General features: G+C 38.9%; 1 protein-coding gene and 1 pseudogene across 1 annotated transcript in view; both read right to left on the bottom strand.

The window, feature by feature from the left end:
- The window catches only part of DHX35 (DEAH-box helicase 35), a 69,778-nt gene that overhangs the window by 43,816 nt on the left and 8,984 nt on the right, over positions 1-16,978 (bottom strand). Inside the window, exons 3-5 of the mRNA XM_061127277.1 lie at positions 14,784-14,876; positions 6,464-6,541; positions 957-1,061 (exon numbers count right to left, since the gene is read on the bottom strand). Of these exons, the coding sequence (XP_060983260.1) occupies positions 957-1,061; positions 6,464-6,541; positions 14,784-14,876 (276 nt within the window). The remainder of the gene's footprint in view (positions 1-956; positions 1,062-6,463; positions 6,542-14,783; positions 14,877-16,978) is intronic.
- Positions 12,715-14,524, bottom strand: LOC133044470 (cytochrome c-like; annotated as a pseudogene).

The following is a 16,978-nucleotide window of genomic DNA, read 5'->3' as shown; positions in this document are numbered from 1 at the left end:
AATACTATATAAGCCACAGGTGCACAATAGAGTGATTCACAAGTTTTAAAGATTATGCTCCAGTTACAGGTATTATAAAACATTGGCCATCGTCCCCATTTTGTACAATGTATCCTTGTAGCTTATTCTCTAGATAGTAGTTTGTACTCCCTAAGCTCCTACCCCTGTACTGCCCCTCCCTCTTTCCTCTCTCCACAGGTAACCACGAATTTGTTCTCTGTGTCTGTGAGTCTGCTTCTTTTTTGCTATATTCACTAGTTTGTTTTATTTTTTAGATTCCACACATAGGTGATATTATACAGCATTTGTTTTTCTCCATCAAAGCATTTTCATCCATTGCTTCCAGCACTATCTGAAGAGACTGATTCACACAGTGGAACACAGTAGACACTGCTGAGCTAACTGTACCCTGATTCTATGATGCTAATTATTTTAATAGTAGCAACAAGGTCAAAGAACACACATAAAATCCATTATCATGTGAAAACAGGCCAGCGCTAATTAGCACAAATATTTGTGAATTCTACACTTTATCAATTTATACTATTTGTCCCTGTTTTTAAGTCTTTTATAGGTAAGTTTCTGTATTTAGACAGCTACGTGGATTGGTGGGGAAAAACAATGAAACACACATGTGAAAGGACAGCTTTGATCTCTGGTTCTACCACCAATGGGCACATGACGTCAGGCAGGTCACTCAACCTCCCAGGTCCTCAACCTCTTCACCTGAAGAACCAAGGGTGTAACTCGACTTCCAAAGTCCTTTCTGGGCTAAGACGTGAGGACACAGAAAGAGCTCTGCACCTCCCAGGCTGATTTCCCTGAGGGCCAGGATGCTCTCATACACTTTCTGTCATGGCATCAGAGGCTTAGTCAGCAGCACTGGCTGTGTGTTTTTACCTCTCCCCAAATAATCTTCTTCCTTATTTACAGCAGGAAAGCAGCTGTGACCTCACCTTAATTCTCGTGGCCAGTGGGCTGGTGCAGTCATCAAAGCGGATGCAGTAGCCCACCTCATGGCCCAGCACTGCACCCCTTTCCTCAGCCACTCTCCCTGCAACCTTTGGGAAGAAAGATCATGCTGAAAATAGAGACATAGAAATTACTGCCCAGAGCACATACTATGGAAAATCTAAAGGTCACTTATTTTTTAAACACTATGCTGAACACAGTGGAAAATGAAAAGAGAAGGGGCAGGTTAGCAGAGAACTAGTGTGATAATCTTTACAACGATCAACTTTACGTTGACTTGAGGCAACTTATAAGAACAGTAAGTATGGAATAAAAATAGAATCATGTAAAAAGGTTACAGATCAGGATCAAAGAAATTATACACAAAATTCAAAAGGTCAAAGCCAATGAGAAAATTTTTAAAAACACAGATATGCCAAAGTTATTTAAGTTGAGCCACAAATTCAGCTCTAGGTTTCCTGGTGGCTGAAGCAAAAAGGGAAAAAGAAGAAATTTCAAGATTCATCCTTTTCCTAAAGCTTTCTTTAGCATACCAACTAGGGAGAAGTTTCCATGTCTTTATGCCTTGAAATAAAACAACTTCCAAGGGACCACAAAGGCAAAAGAACAAGAATGACCAAATTCAACACTTGGTTACTGTTCATTTTCTCTTTGGAAACAAAAGAACAACATTTTCAGAGCAAGATAATCTAAAATGACTTGTAACAATATCCCAGCTACCAAAACTACTAAAAGGTTAAGAATGCAGGTTAAAAAATTTTTACATGAAAGATGAGATGAGAAAGTTAATGAAGGCTCCAAGTTAACATAATTAAAAAAAAAAAAATAATAACATACTATGAAGACCATAAAGTATAGATACAATTTTTACCTACCAATATATAACAAATGAAAGGTGAGGGTAGGAAAAATAAAACAAAACAAAGGTGAGGGTAGGAAAGATAAAAAAGAATCCAGCTATAAGATCTATTACTCCAGAAGGCCATTCATAGGCTATTAACTTAATAATAGAAAATATCTGGGGACTTCCCTGGCAGTCCAGTGGTTAGGACTCCAAGATTCCAATGCAAGAGGTGTGGGTTTGATCCCTAGTTGGGGAACTAGGATCCCACATGGCATGTGATGCAACCAAATTTAAAAAAAGAATGAATAAATAAAATAATTGCTGGACACTTTAAAAAATAAATAAATTTTTAAAAATATCTGATAAAATGAATAAACATAAAAGTAGAAGAGCAATAACACTTAGAACTTAGTTTACCTTGAAAGAAAATAAAGAGTTTAATGCTCATTATGTAAACTATCTAACTAAAAAAGACCCAAAGGGAAGCAAAATTATAGAGCTTTCCCGGGGACTCTACTAACCAACCCCCAGCATCTTGTCTCCTCCTTTCACAGGCGAGGCAGCCTCGCCACCTAGTCCCTGCGTCCTGAGTTTGGATCATAAGCTGACACAGGGCACGTCTGACACAGAGCTTTCAGCATCAGCCATTGGGCTGCAGCAGCCCCAGGTCCAGGAGTCCAGAGGCTCCCTGCATCCAGTGCTGCAAGCCGAGCACACTGGGCGTTATCTGACCATCAGTGTTTAAGAAACTGAAGAGCAGATGAGGACCAGAAAGTGGCCCTGCCCAGTGACTTGAAATTACAGATCTCAGAGGCCAAGACAGAATCTGTCATCAAGCAGCTGGTATGCACCACGGAATCTTTCAAAACATCTTATGAAACCAGAAATTCATCCTACACTGCTCTACCTCTGGAGGTTGCAGCTCCCAATAACCAGTATTTCACCAGGACAGTTTTGTTATTGTTATTGTTTCAATTCCAACCCTACAGATCATTAAACTGTAAATCTTAAAAACTGGCACAGAGAGTGTGTGCATACAGATACTGGAGCTTATGGGGAAAACCAGCTCGTAAAAGTGAGCATAAAGGAACCAACCTCTCCATAAAAATGTGATCATTTTATGAAGCCAAACATTTATTCACTATTTGTATACATTTGCTATAAAATGGATTTTATTTTCAAGTTCCTTTTCAGAAATTTTATGTATGGTCACACCACTAGACATCTGAAAAGCCATATTCTATGGGCTTTTTTAGGGAATTTTTTTTTTATCTCTACTGTATAAGTTCTATTCCCAATAAGCTCATCAATTAGATGGGATAAATACTGGTTTTTTGATAGAACAAACAGATATAGGAAAAAGGAGGTCAGAAGAAAACCAGGGACACTTCCCTGGCGATCCAGTGGTTAAGACTTTGCATTCTAACACAGAGAGTGTGGGTTCACTCCCTAGTCCGGGAGCTAAGACCCCACATGCCTCTCAGCCAAAAAACCAAAACACAGAACAGAAGCAATACTATAACAAATTCAATGAAGACTTGCAAAAAAGAAAAGAAAGACTAACCACCAATGACCAAGCACCTCCTATGTGAAGGTGCTGTGCTCCAAGCTTTCACAAAATGTATCTTATTAAACATGCACCCAGTCCATTGGGTGGGCAAGAGACCCTCTTTTACAAAGCAAGAAACTGAAAAAAGACAAGCTTAGCAGTTGTCCTGAATCACAGGCCCAGGCAGGGCCTGTTCTTGAAGTCTAACCCAGACCAGGAGTCCAGTGAAATGCTCATTAAGGAGCTACCTCTCACTGAGATCATGCAGTGGCTTATGCCATCTGTTCTTCGGCTCTGACACTGTTTTCGGATTTTAGTCTGCACACAAAAGTACTTGTGGAGATGGAGCATTTCAAACTTGACAGCTCTATTAATACTACTAGGCTAATTTATATACTCTTTGTCCTCTAAGAGAAAGCATGTGGTCTCATGGAAATTATCCATGGCTACAAATTTGGAGGAAAAATGCAAACTGATTAAGAGCTGGGATTCCAAACCACAAACAGAAAAAATTGCTCAAATGTTTTAAGTAAGTGAATCATCTTTCATGACATCAAAGGTTAAATCTAATGCTGTAGTCAAGTTGCCAAACCACTACTTCCATTTTTAGATACACAGAAGAAATTGGAAAATGTTCATCAGTGATGTCTAACTAGAAGACAAGTAGAAAGTGAACTTTGGGGGTAAAGAATAATGAAGTAATTAAAACTTAATACAGAGGAAAAATAACTCAAGGAGACAGAATTAATTTCTTGTCCAGGTAGAGATGTCAAAATAAAGGCATTCTGGGGAATTCCCTGGTGACACGGTGGACAGGAATCCGCCTGCCAATGCAAGGGACATGGGATCGATCCCTGGTCCGGGAAAATGCCACGTGCCACAGAGGAACAAGCCCTGGAGCCACAACTACTGAGCCTGTGTGCTGCAACTACTGACGCCCACACACCCTGGACCCCACACTCAGCAACAGGAGAGGCAACTGCAATGAGAAGCTGCACTGCAACAAAGAGTGGCCCCCACTTCTCACAACCAGAGAAAAGTCCGCACAGCAACAAAGACCCAGGGCAGCCAAAAACAAATAATCAGATTTAAAAGAAAAAATAAATTATAAAAGTATTACCCAGAGAGACAGAATTCAGCCAAAGAAATCCAGTTTCAAAAAAAATCACAAGCTTAAGCTAAAACAGCTTAAAGAAGAGATAAAGTCATAGCAGAGTCGAGGAGAAACAAGGTCTCAAATGGACAGGTCAGAAAAATCAACTTGTGGACATCCTCCAGATCTCACAGCCTGGCCCTGAAAGAAACTACAGGGACGCTTTTCCCAAACATGAAGACAATCCCCCTAATTTACACAATGCTAAAAATGTCAGTTACAAAGCTAAAGGAGCTTCTCTAGTATCAGCAACACAAAGCAAAGCTGAATCACCCACACTATAGACACTAAAATACTGTTCTACTCTCATTGAGGGAAAAATAATAGAAAACCATCAGGTAAACAGGTGCCCAGTGGGGATAGACCAAAAATTGCAGGAAAAAAGATTTACAGAAATGTGTCAGACAGTTAATTAATAAAAATACTATGTTATTTTCTGGGTTTTTAAAAAAATGTTGGTGGTATTAATCAGGGTTTTTCTTTTTATCTTATCAGTTTTTAAAATTTGTAACGTAATATCACCTCCCATTTTAAATATTCACTTCTCTAGTAGAGGGGGGAAAAAAAAGCGCATTCAAAGAAGTGACTATGAGACCCAGGGAGAGATGCAAAGAAAACAAAATCGAATAAATCTGACTAAAAACAATCATGAACACCGTGGACAGGCTTAAAGAAATATCACAAAACAAACTGGAAAGGCGATGATCCCAGAGATAGTGATAAATACTAAAAAGACACAAAGGCAATCTAAAAGACACTTAATTGGTGCTCTTGGAAAAGAGAAAAAAAAATAAATGGTACAGAAAAGTATGCCAAGATATAACAGAAGAAAACCTGCCCTGATATAAAGAGATTTAATGTGAAGATTAAAAGTTCTTCCACATTTAAGAAAAAATGAGACAGAACAATCAGCATCAAGACATATCCCAATGAAACAGCAGTATTACAAGCATTCAAGCAGAAAAAGCAAGCCTGGAAGGTGAGGGGGGCTCCGGTGGACCTCAGACCTCAGACTATTTCTGTACAGCGATGCTTGAGACCAAAAGGCAGCAGGGCAACGCCTATAGGGCTCTTACCGAGTGCAAATTAAGAATAAGACCACAGTCAGACATTCTCAGGCATATACAATTCAGCCAATCAAGGAGTAAAGTGCAAAAAAAAAAAAGTGAAATGAGCAGTTCAAGGTTGGCAAAACCATGGAAAATAATTAGCAATTATTAAACTAGAATTAAAGTTAAATGCCTGTGGGAGTTATGATTACAGAAAAGAACATGTACTTATAATCTTGAAATTAAAATTATAGTTCTGAATTTATCACAAATGGAGGAAAGAAAGGTGGAAAGAATAAGCATGCTAATTTATGCTTCTTTTTTTTTTTATGCTTCTTTTATAATAGGCAACTACCTATAACATAGTTCCAAAAATAAGTAACCTTCTAAAGCTTTCTATAATCCTTTTTCTTCACTTTCAAGCTTTAATAACTTCTCCTGTGCTGAACAAATACTTACCCAAAGTTCAGTACTCCAAAGTTCCTATTTCAATGCAGTTTCTTCTTTTGTTAAATACAGCAAAAGGAAATATATGGCTACGAACCCATTTTTATAAAATTATTTCTATCCATCTAGCCAACTATTTATCTAAACATAAAATGAAGCTTAAAATGATGCTCACAAACATTCACACTGTCTTTGCTTTGTGGTGAGATTTGGGGTTTTTTCCCTAATTACTTTCTCTGTTTGACTTCAGTAATTCATTATTACATAAACATTCATAATGTACAGGTATCAATTTTACAAAAATAATCAGATCATAGTTCTTATTAAGTTGAAGAATTCAATTCTTGACGAGCAGTGTCATATTCATCTGGAGCTTGTAGGAAAGAAGAAAAAAGAAGCCACTGAAATAGAGACACAGGCAGAGTCCTTCCAGGAGAAAGGAAACTCACTGTAACGGCAGCCACTCTCCGGGGCTGGGTGACTCCCACCACTCTTCCTTCGGCCGTCCAGCCAGCTTCTGCCAGGTACTGCAAATAAAATCATGTTTCAGCACACACCTGACACCACTTCACCAGAAACAATCTACCCCAGGATGACCCTGGGTTGAAATTACTGAGAAAGGAAGTAACAGATGGTTCTTATTTCAGCAGATATTTAAAAAATTATTTTGCAGATGAGGGATTTGAGGTTTGGAAATGTAAGGTCATTTGCTTTAAGTTCATAGTACATGCATAATAAATTCAACATTCTAACTCCCCCGTCTTATAAAATGTCCCCATACTTCAGCTGCCTCAAGGAATAGAAAAACTATCCATTGGTCCCTCAAAACACTGCTAAATCTGTAGAACAAAGAATTTTAAAGTACATACATAGACAGTTCAATGAACATCAACCATACAAAATATTTTAACCAAAGTAACTAAAAAATAATTACAACTTTTATAAAGACCAATAAAACATATGTCATTGCAAAAAATTAGATTTTAAATACATGTAAGTATTCCATTAGATATCCATATACATTAAATTTGATTATCTAATTTATGTATTTATTTGCCACATACACTTATTTCTTAACTATTTGATTATATGCTTTTAAGTCCAAAATGGGTTAACAGTGGTTAGCACAGGTACATGTTTTTGTAATGTCTAAATTGTTTTACAATAAATACATATATTACTTCTATAACAGAAACAAAAAGATTAAAAATACTACATGTATCTGCTTATTTGTTCAAAAGGAAGGGCAAACTAGAAATTAAAGAGAATGGCTTTCTGAGGCGGATTGGTAGGAAAGGGGTGAAAAAGGGGAGGAAAAGGGGAGAAACTGAAACAGGACAGCAGAGACAAAGAGCGACAATGTTCTGAGCAGACCTCTGTGTGCGGCCTTGACTCTCAGAACCACAGTCACGCTGCAGGTACTCTTCAAATACCCAAATACACCAAAAAAGCAACCAGGATGTCGAGGGAAACCAAAAAGAAATGCAAACACTAACAAATGACCCTATCTGTATACAAATGAATAACTGACCACCCTGAAGAGGGTGGAGAAGTAAATCAACCTAGGATATTGGAAAACTGAATCTTAACTGAAAGTCAATGACAAAAAGAACAGTACCTCAATGCTACAATCTAGTTAGTAAATGTCAGGGGTATGGGCTAGCAATTCTGGAGCTATTTTATGTGTTCACTAGAGTTTGGCCACCTGATGCGAACAACTGACTCACTGGAAAAGACCCTGACGCTGGGAAAGATTGAAGGCAGGAGGAGAAGGGGACGACAGATGGTTGGATGGCATCACTGACTCGATGGACATGAGTTTGAGCAAACTCCAGGAGTTGGTGATAAACAGGAAAGCCTGGTGTGCTACAGTCCATGGGGTTGCAAAGAGTCAGACATGACTGAGCTACTGAACTGAACTGAGAGTTCAACAAATAAATAAATATATTGCAGACGATGAGGATGGCGTTTCTCACTATGGAAGAAGAGTTACAGATAAGGAAAGGCTAGAATGAGTCCTATGCCGTTGGACTAGAATCAATGAAGTATCAGCATAAATTGTGATTTTTAACACATACACAGATTGGCACAGAAATATAATAAGTGTTTTTACGTAGGAATTTAATACTTTGCTGATAGCTCAGTTGGTAAAGAATCCTCCTGCAATGCAGGAGACCCCAGTTCGATTCCTGGGTCAGGAAGATCCTCTGGAGAAGGGATAGGCCACCCACTTCAGTATTCTTGGGCTTCCCTTAAGGCTCAGCCGATAAAGAATCCACCTGCAATGCAGGAGACCTTAGTTTGATTCCTGGGTTGGGAAGATCCCCTGGAGAAGGGAAAGGTTACCCACTCCAGTATTCTGGCCTGGAGAATTCCATAGACTGTATAGTCCATGGGGTCACAAAGAGTAGGACATGACTGAGTGACTTTCACTTTCACTTCAGTAAGTATATTACATATATTATATATATAATATATGTACATAATTAAGGAAGTCCTAAGTCTGCCCACTGAGTCTGCCCACTGAGACTTATAGCAAAGACACCTCTGTAATAGTAAGCACTCTAGCACCAAAATATTGATTTTTAAACAGCATTTCCCAATAAGAGGAACCAGGGCTCCTTAGAGAGGTGGTTGACCCCAAGGTTAGTGCAGGAAAAATAAAAGATAAGCGTGAAATAGCTTCTGTTACTAGAAAGTAAGGAAGTGTTCAAAAATGAATGGAGTCTTTTAGAAAGAACACCAGAGCCAAATACAAGGAGCTCCTAATGACCAAAGCTGGACCACTTTGACCAACACAATAAATAATGACAGCATTGGGTTTTAACCCATACAACAAAAGAAATCACCATGAGTCCATGCTGATATACACAAATAACTGGATAAATAAATAAATGAAGGAGAAAGGACAGTTCTTCCTTACAGGAGATTTCACTTAATAAAGGCAGAAGGGAAAAGGAATAGAGAACATCATCATTAGGCAAAAACCTGAATAACTGCTGCAGACAAGATCCACCAAGGGATGCTAAAACTAGTAGGTGACAGTTTGAAAGGAGCAGAATATTTGCAGTCTAAAAATATCTCCTCCAAGATACTGACAATTACAAAGGGAAAAACAGTAACTTTATAGGTGAAACCTGGGACCTTAACAGTGATCAAATTAACCTCATCAGAGATGAAGCTTTTTAATATTTCAGCCTTCTTGATACAAGGCACTAATAAGGACACATCATTTTCTATGGGAGTCTTGCCAAAAATGCAAGCTCATTCTAATCATGAGAAAACATCACATAAACCCAGACTGAGGAACACTCTATAAAATAAATGCCCAGTACTCTTGAAAAATGTCATGATCATAAAAGATGAAGAAAGACTGAGTAACTCTCACAGACCGCAGGAGACCAGGGAGAAATAACAACTAAATCCAATGCAAGAATCTGGATCTTCTGAGAAAGAACACTGGTGGGAAAATTGATGAGATTTAAGTAAGACTTACAGTCTAGCTACTGGTATTATTAATGTCCTACTTTTGATTACTGTACCATGTATGGGAAGTGATGTAAGGGGTGTAGGGGAATTTTGTATTACTTTTGCAACTTTCCTGTTAGTCTAAAATTAGCTAAAGATAATAATTTAAAAATGACTATAAGGAACAAATTGTTTTAGATAATGTAGGTTTTTTGTCATAAAAACTGTGAAGTTTCTCTCTTTTGCATTGAATACAAAATACTACCAATCACCCCAATCAACACAAATGCAGAAACAGAACTATAAGAATAATGGCTAAGATTCACCTAGCACATCACTAAGTGTCAGCAACTGTCTGGCATGCATAACCCAGTTTAATCCTCACAACAAATCCAATTCAGAAGGTACCAGCATCATCAACAATTTAGAGATGAGGAAACAAACAGGTCATAGGACTTGTTCAAGGACACAGATAAAAATCTAAGAGTTGGGATTCAAGCTCAGCAAACCAAAGCCACATAACCAGGACACAATTCTACCATCCAAAATAAAATACACTCGTTTGCAGGCAATCTCTTAGTAGTAGTGTTAACAGAAAGAAAAACTAAGTCTATGACAATAAAACTGACCATGAAGCCAATCTCTCAATAGAACTGAGATTCAGACTTCTGCTTGCTTATGGTTGCTGACAAGTGGAAATATAAAGATGCTGCAAATGTAGGTATAGTGCAGACATCAAAAGGGGGTGTCACAGAGGGAGACTGTTGAATTCCATCTCAGTTCTCTCTGCTCTTTTTAAGGGTCATCAAATCTGGTCTTCTTGTTGAACTGTGGGATTAGGAAGAACTCCACTGAAAACTTTAATAAAAATTATAGCAAATAACTTGTTTCCACAGTCCACTGTTTTGACAGAGTTCTAGAAAAAAAAAATCATCTAGCTTCCACATACAGTTTGTGAGATTTCAAAACTGGTGCAGGGTGCTAGGGCATGCTGTACTTTTCCAAGGAAAGATATTACATAAATCTAGCAAAATAGTTTGTTGACAAAAACTTGCTTCATATTCTTGCCATGACCTTCAGTTCCTCAGTCCTTCCAATTTTCCTATGCTGTAAATAACTCATATTTAGCTCCACAAGAAGGTGGAAACTGTGACTGTCTCAGAGAAGTGGAACTGAGTGGTAAGGAAAAAGAGGATAATCCACGGCAAAGAGAGCAGGTATTTGGGCCAATAACATAATCAATCACAACCCTCTAGTCATTTTCACCAGCAAAGCTTAGAAAATTTACTTTTTACCATCTATTCCTTTGTGTTTTTTGTACTTTGTACCATGAATGGATTCCCTATTCAGAAAATACAATGCTTATTTTAAAATACAACTCCTAGAATTTCTCTGGCAGTACAGTAGTTGAGACTTTGCCTTCCCACGGAGAGGGTGCAGGTTCGATCCCTGGTCAGGAAGCTAAGATCCCACATGCCTCACGGCCAAAAAACCAAAACATAAAACAGAAGCAATACTGCAACAAACTCAATAAAGACTTTAAAAATGGTCTACATTAAAAAACTCCTAAAACAATACAGTTCCTTAAAAACAATTAAATTCAAATGCATATGCCCTTTGACCCAGCAACTTATAACTACTATATTTATTCTGTAAGTATACCCGTATGTGTATAAACTGAGATAAGTGCCAACTGACGCACAGCATCACTGTGAGAACACAAAACTGGAAACAAGCTAAATGTCTACTGACTGGGAACTAGAAAAATACATTATGTAGAATCTATGCAGCTGAAAAGAGAATGATACACTGAGTGGAAGAAAAAAACAAGGTGCATAAAACATGTATAGAGACTACCACTTGAAGTTTCAAAAGGGGAAGAATATATATATATGTATATATATTTCCCTGTAAAAAAATACGTGTGTAAAACCAATTAAAAAGAAACCTGTAGCATCAATTACACCTGCATAAAAGAAGTATCAGAAGACAGGGCAGGGAGGTGGGAGGGAGGGGACATACGTATACCTATGGCTGATCCATGTTGATATATGGCAGAAACCAACACAACACTGTAAAGCAATTATCCTCCAATCAAAAATAATTTTTAAGTGTTAAAAAAAAGAAAAAAAGAAGATAGGGCAGAAGGGGAAATCTTTCTCTTTTTATATCCTTTTGTGTCTTTTGAATTTTAAACCATGTGAACCTATTAAACATTCCCCCCAAATTAAAAATACTAGAATAAAACTTAAAAAAAGAAACTACCTGTGTTTGCTGCCACACTGCCCAGGCTGGATCCTCAGACCCCACTGCTTTCTCCCCTTCAGAACGTTCTTTCCTGGACTCAGCCCCTCACAGGTGCTCTCTGCTCCCTGGCAGCCTAGCCTGATGGGGGGCAATGACCAGATTGTTGTGCTATACTGTATCACTGATCCAGATATCTGCTACCCATCCCTGTGGGAGGACTACATGCGCTGCCACCCTACTGCTATCAGACCTGGCCACGTCATTTGCTTGGACCGATGAATGTGACAAGTGTCACTTCCGGTCCACAGTTTTAAGCGCCAACTCATGACCCTGTCATCTAGTACAAGATCCGCAAGTCCCAGACAGGAGCTGCGCCGTCATCCTGGGTCCCAGTGACCATGTGGGAGCAACCCGTACCTTGGGTCATCAACCCCAAAAGACCACACAGTACGAGGAAGAAAGAAACCTTTGTGCTCTTAAGCCACAGAGATTTTCAGGTTCTTTGTTTTCATAACAGAGTTTATCCTCAGCTGACTAAACAATCACACCAACTAATTCAAAACAAACTAAGGTCATCTAATGCCATGTGGCCATTAACCTCTGTTCTACATCCCCCTTCTCACCACTCTCTACAGTGTCCTCACCAGTAACATAAATATAATAATAGTGCCTATCTCACAGGGCCACTCAGGATGAAACAGATTAGTATGTGCAAAATGATCGCTTTATGTAGCACTTATAATTACTACTTATTGTTACTTGCTTTATTATCATTGTTATTAATATTACTCTCTGATAATCTCTCAGTAATGTAACATGGTCCTTCTCCTGTGTCTCTAAGAAACCAATAATATGCTAGGGTTTTTTTTTTTTTGAGGTGCTAAATACTCTTTATTTGATGCTACACATAAACCACACTAAAATGCCTTTCATTAAGTAAAAGGCAATATTTTAGATAGAGAATTTTAATTAATTTGGCATAGTTAAGACCAAAAAGATAAAGTGGACATTGTCAGTGTATCTTTAACCCTTGCCTTAACAGACTAATTGAAACACACTTGAATCTTGCTCTGTTCTATGTGACAGTGAAGGGAGTGTCTCAGTATTTTAATATATTAATATGCTCAGTTCTAGAAATCTACATATATAACCAATCCCCTAAAGGGTTTGAGAAGGCATTCACCACCTCCCTGAAAAGGTTAACATTCCTTATTCACATTCAATCATCCCTTTAGAAGAGGAAAAGAGTGATAATACTTGTTGAGCCAGAATTACTATCAAAATTCAAAAAGCTGATCATATTCATTTAGCCACATACCAATCTTATTGAAATCAGGACTGTCCAACAGAAATATTCCATCAGCCATGCAGGATCTGAATTGTAGTGTATGAGCTCAATTTAAATATGGTAAACACAAAAACTCATGAGACATTTCTGTTTCATAATAAATAAGACAGTGGCCAACTATTACTCATTAGTAGCTTTTCTGAGATAAGTTAGCAAGTCTTCCCTTTCTTTCTTCTCTTTAATGTCAGCGAAGATTATTTTTGTTCCAGGGATGTACTTCTTGGGATTCTCCAAGTATTATATCAGCATCTCCTCTCCCCAGGTGATGCCTTGGTTCCTGCTGGCACTGGTTTAAGAGAATCTAGCTGCCTGACCTGTCTTTTGCTCAAGCAGACCATGGAGGTTCTGCCCAGTTTTGTGCTTGCCTCTCTTTTCCACAGTACGGCACTGGGCATGCTTCTGAATAAAAACCTCCCAGTCCTTCTCGACATCACCCATTTTTAAATCATTCTTTCTTCGTGCGCAGCTGAGAGGTCCTACTCATAAGGCAAACGTCCTGGTCTCTATGCTGGGGTCTTGGTACCATCTACACATATGTTCTCCCTCCAGATCCCCCATCTCCTCTCCTCTGCTGTCCTTTTCCTTCTGCCCACTATTCCCCAGCTGCACACTAGATCACCTGGGCAACTTTTAAGAAATACCTATGTTGGGGACCCATCCTACACCCAGTATTGTGTTGGATAAGAGAAGCTTTACTTTTTCTTTCTAAGAGTTCAAAAATAGGCAGAACTAATCTACAGTGCTAGAAGACAGAATAAAAGTTATGCTTGTGTGTGTATGCTTGTGGGAGCAGGAAGAAACGGCAAGAGTCCAGAAGAGGACACAGGGTCCTCCAGGGTGCCAGTGATGTTCTATTTCTTGATTTGGGTGCTGGCAGTACCACTGCATTCACCTGTGAAGGTGTACCAAGCTACAGTTATGATCTATGATGTCAGAAGTATACGTATTTTATACTTCAATAAAAATCTATATTAAAAAAGCAAAGAAAAACCTGCAAGGACTCTTATCCCTGACCACTTAAATATCATTCCTCACCCTCCAAGTCGAGGCTCTTAAGACACACTTCAACTTTCACCCTGTCTTTCCACTCTTGATCCTACCTGACCACTCTGTTGAGCCCCAAACACCTCTGCACTCCAGTATCTCTACCCACAGTATTCACTGCATGAGGACGTCTTCCCAGCCAGGGCCCACTGACCATTCAAAGCCTATCTCTTTGTCTTGTTTCCCCCTTTCTTTCCTTTTAAGATCTATTTCAAATGCCATTTCTCTTACAAGACCTTTCCTGATCCTTCTTTTCACTTCTATCCACACCACAAATGATCTTGCCCTCTAAGAGAGATTTCTTCCATAGCACTGTATAATTCTATAATACGTTGTCCATTTTTATTCACAAGTATAGCAGCATCCGTCTTACCCCTCCTCTTCTGCCTGCTAATGCAGGAGACATGCGTTCGATCTGCAGTCCGGGAAGATTCTGCACGCTGCGGGGCAGCTAAGCCCATGTGCCACAGTTACTGAGCCCGTGTGCTGTAAAGCCTGTGCTCCATAGAAAGAGAAGCCACGGCGATGAGAAGCCGTGCACTACAGCTAGAGAGGAGCCCCACTTGCTGCAACTAGAGAAAGCCTGTGCAAGGCAATGAAGGCCCAGCACAGCCAAACAGAGAGAAAGAAAGTGTTGCAAAAATAAATAAATATATACTCACTTGTGGAATCTGTGTGCTCTTCCCACATCCTGTTTCTCCAACGATCACTACTGTCTGATAGTTTTCTATCAAGTATAATATATGATTCCTAAGCTGAAAAAAATATAACCAAACATTGTAAATAGACATACATTTTCTCAAAAGACCTAAACAAAGATATTTAAACATTATGAAACGAACTATTTGCCAAAGTAAAGGACACTTTCAAAAAGAACTACCGAAACATATTCCTATTATCTATCAAAATGTATCTCAGGTACTGTTGGTATAAGACAACACAATTGCAACTGAATATAATAACTTATCAAAATATATAATGCACATACTCCTTGATTCAAGAATTCTACTTTTAAGAAGTTATCCTAATACATGTGAACAAACATGTATATATAAATACATTGCAGTGTTGTTTCTAAGTGCCAAAAATCCAAACAGCCTATATGTTTATCGACAAGGGAGTGATTAAACAGTTATGAAAAGACTCCAATAATGGAATAGTATGTAGCCGTTAAAAAGAACAAATGCCTATTTGTACTGATGTGGAATGGTCAATGAGGTCTGCCATGAGAAGAAAGTAAAATGCAGGACAGTGTGATAATACACTACTATTTCTGTTTTTTAAAAAAGGGTAAATACATATATGCTTCTTTACATATAAACTACTTTGGGGAAAAGCAAAACAAGGCACTGGTAACTGTAATGTCTCCAGGGAGGGGAAGAAAGTGGGTGCAGGGAGCAGGCATATGAGGAACCCCTTTAACTTTGTGCAATATGTATCACCTTATTTTTCATTTACTAACTGGTGAAAACAAAAAGAATATACTTTTATCTCTACCTCTAGAGCCAAGCGCACAATAAAGCACCTACACGTTACATCTGTATTTCAACTGGGCCTTCCTTGACCCTACTCAGTGGGAGCAGAAATGCTAGTTTGGCCACTGGAAAGTCACAGACAGCTCCAAGATCCCATGTACTCAGTTTCAGAATGTATTTTTGTACCCACATTTGATTATAGACACACCCAATGATCTGGAAAGTCATGATGACATTCCATAAATTCCTCTTTTGAGGTAAAAATCTGCCAAATTCTCCTACTCTCATCACCGTTCAACTCATCTGACTCCACAGAAGACTGAGACACTCAATGCTGCCTTATTGGTTAAATAAGCTATTGTGGCTGTTTGGGGGTTCCAATTTAGCATTACTTAGGGTCTAAATATGTAATTCTCCAGTTTTAGTGTAAAAATCTTTTAGGATATTTTTATTATCTATTTAACAGATATTAAATAGATATTTAACTATTTGTTAAAAATGAAGACTCCTAGCTCTACCCACAGGGTTTCTGATTCAGCAGGGCTAGGGTAAAGTCCAGGAATCTGCCGTTTCTGCAAACACCCAAAGGAGATTCCGCTGCAGGCAGTCTCATGACTCATCTCGATGCTTTCCTGTCGATTGCCTGGACTCTGCACTTTCTTTTAGGTTAGTTTTAGGCAGGGAAAGGTTTGGGTTCTTTTCAGCCATTTTGTAAATAATATCTTGTCAATCCATCTGTTGAATGGACGAATGGGTGGGTGGTCAAAGAAAACCTGAAAGTTTGAATATAGACAGAGACACATGGCATTCTAGGAAAGAGAAATAACATAAGTAAAGAAGATGGAAATAAGCAAACTATATGAACTCTATTCAAGAGGTGCTAGAAAAAGCCCATGAAAGGCTCCAGGTTTGATTTGGAAATGAATTAATTATTAACACAAGAGATGTAGTGAGGGCCTTGAACGTACAGCCAGAGTCCGGGCTTTACCCGGAGGCAGTATGTGCTGTGTGGCAAGAAAACTGGGCAGTGGTATACCAGTGCTTTAAGCGTGCAGAAACTGAAGGCATGAATTCACTTCACGTGCTAAATACGAAGCACTGCAAATGGATATCTGCACACAAAATGATATGTGACATTCAAGAAAGAGATGACAAGATTTCCAGTTTAGGGACCAGGAAAATGACGGTACCACAAACAGGTACAGGCAGGGAAATCGAGGAGAGCTGGTGCAGTGGACCAGACTGAGCTTCAACGAGGTTTGAGCTTAATGGAATAAGAATACAACCTTGCATTGCAGCGTCCAGGGCCCAGAGAAAACGACAGCCCACAGGAGGCAGCCAACTGGAATGTTGCCTTGAAATGGCACTGGGGGGGGATGAGC

This window comes from Dama dama, chromosome 23, assembly GCF_033118175.1.
Source record: "Dama dama isolate Ldn47 chromosome 23, ASM3311817v1, whole genome shotgun sequence".
Classification (NCBI taxonomy): domain Eukaryota; kingdom Metazoa; phylum Chordata; class Mammalia; order Artiodactyla; family Cervidae; genus Dama; species Dama dama.
This window is presented reverse-complemented; position numbering and strand designations above follow the sequence as displayed.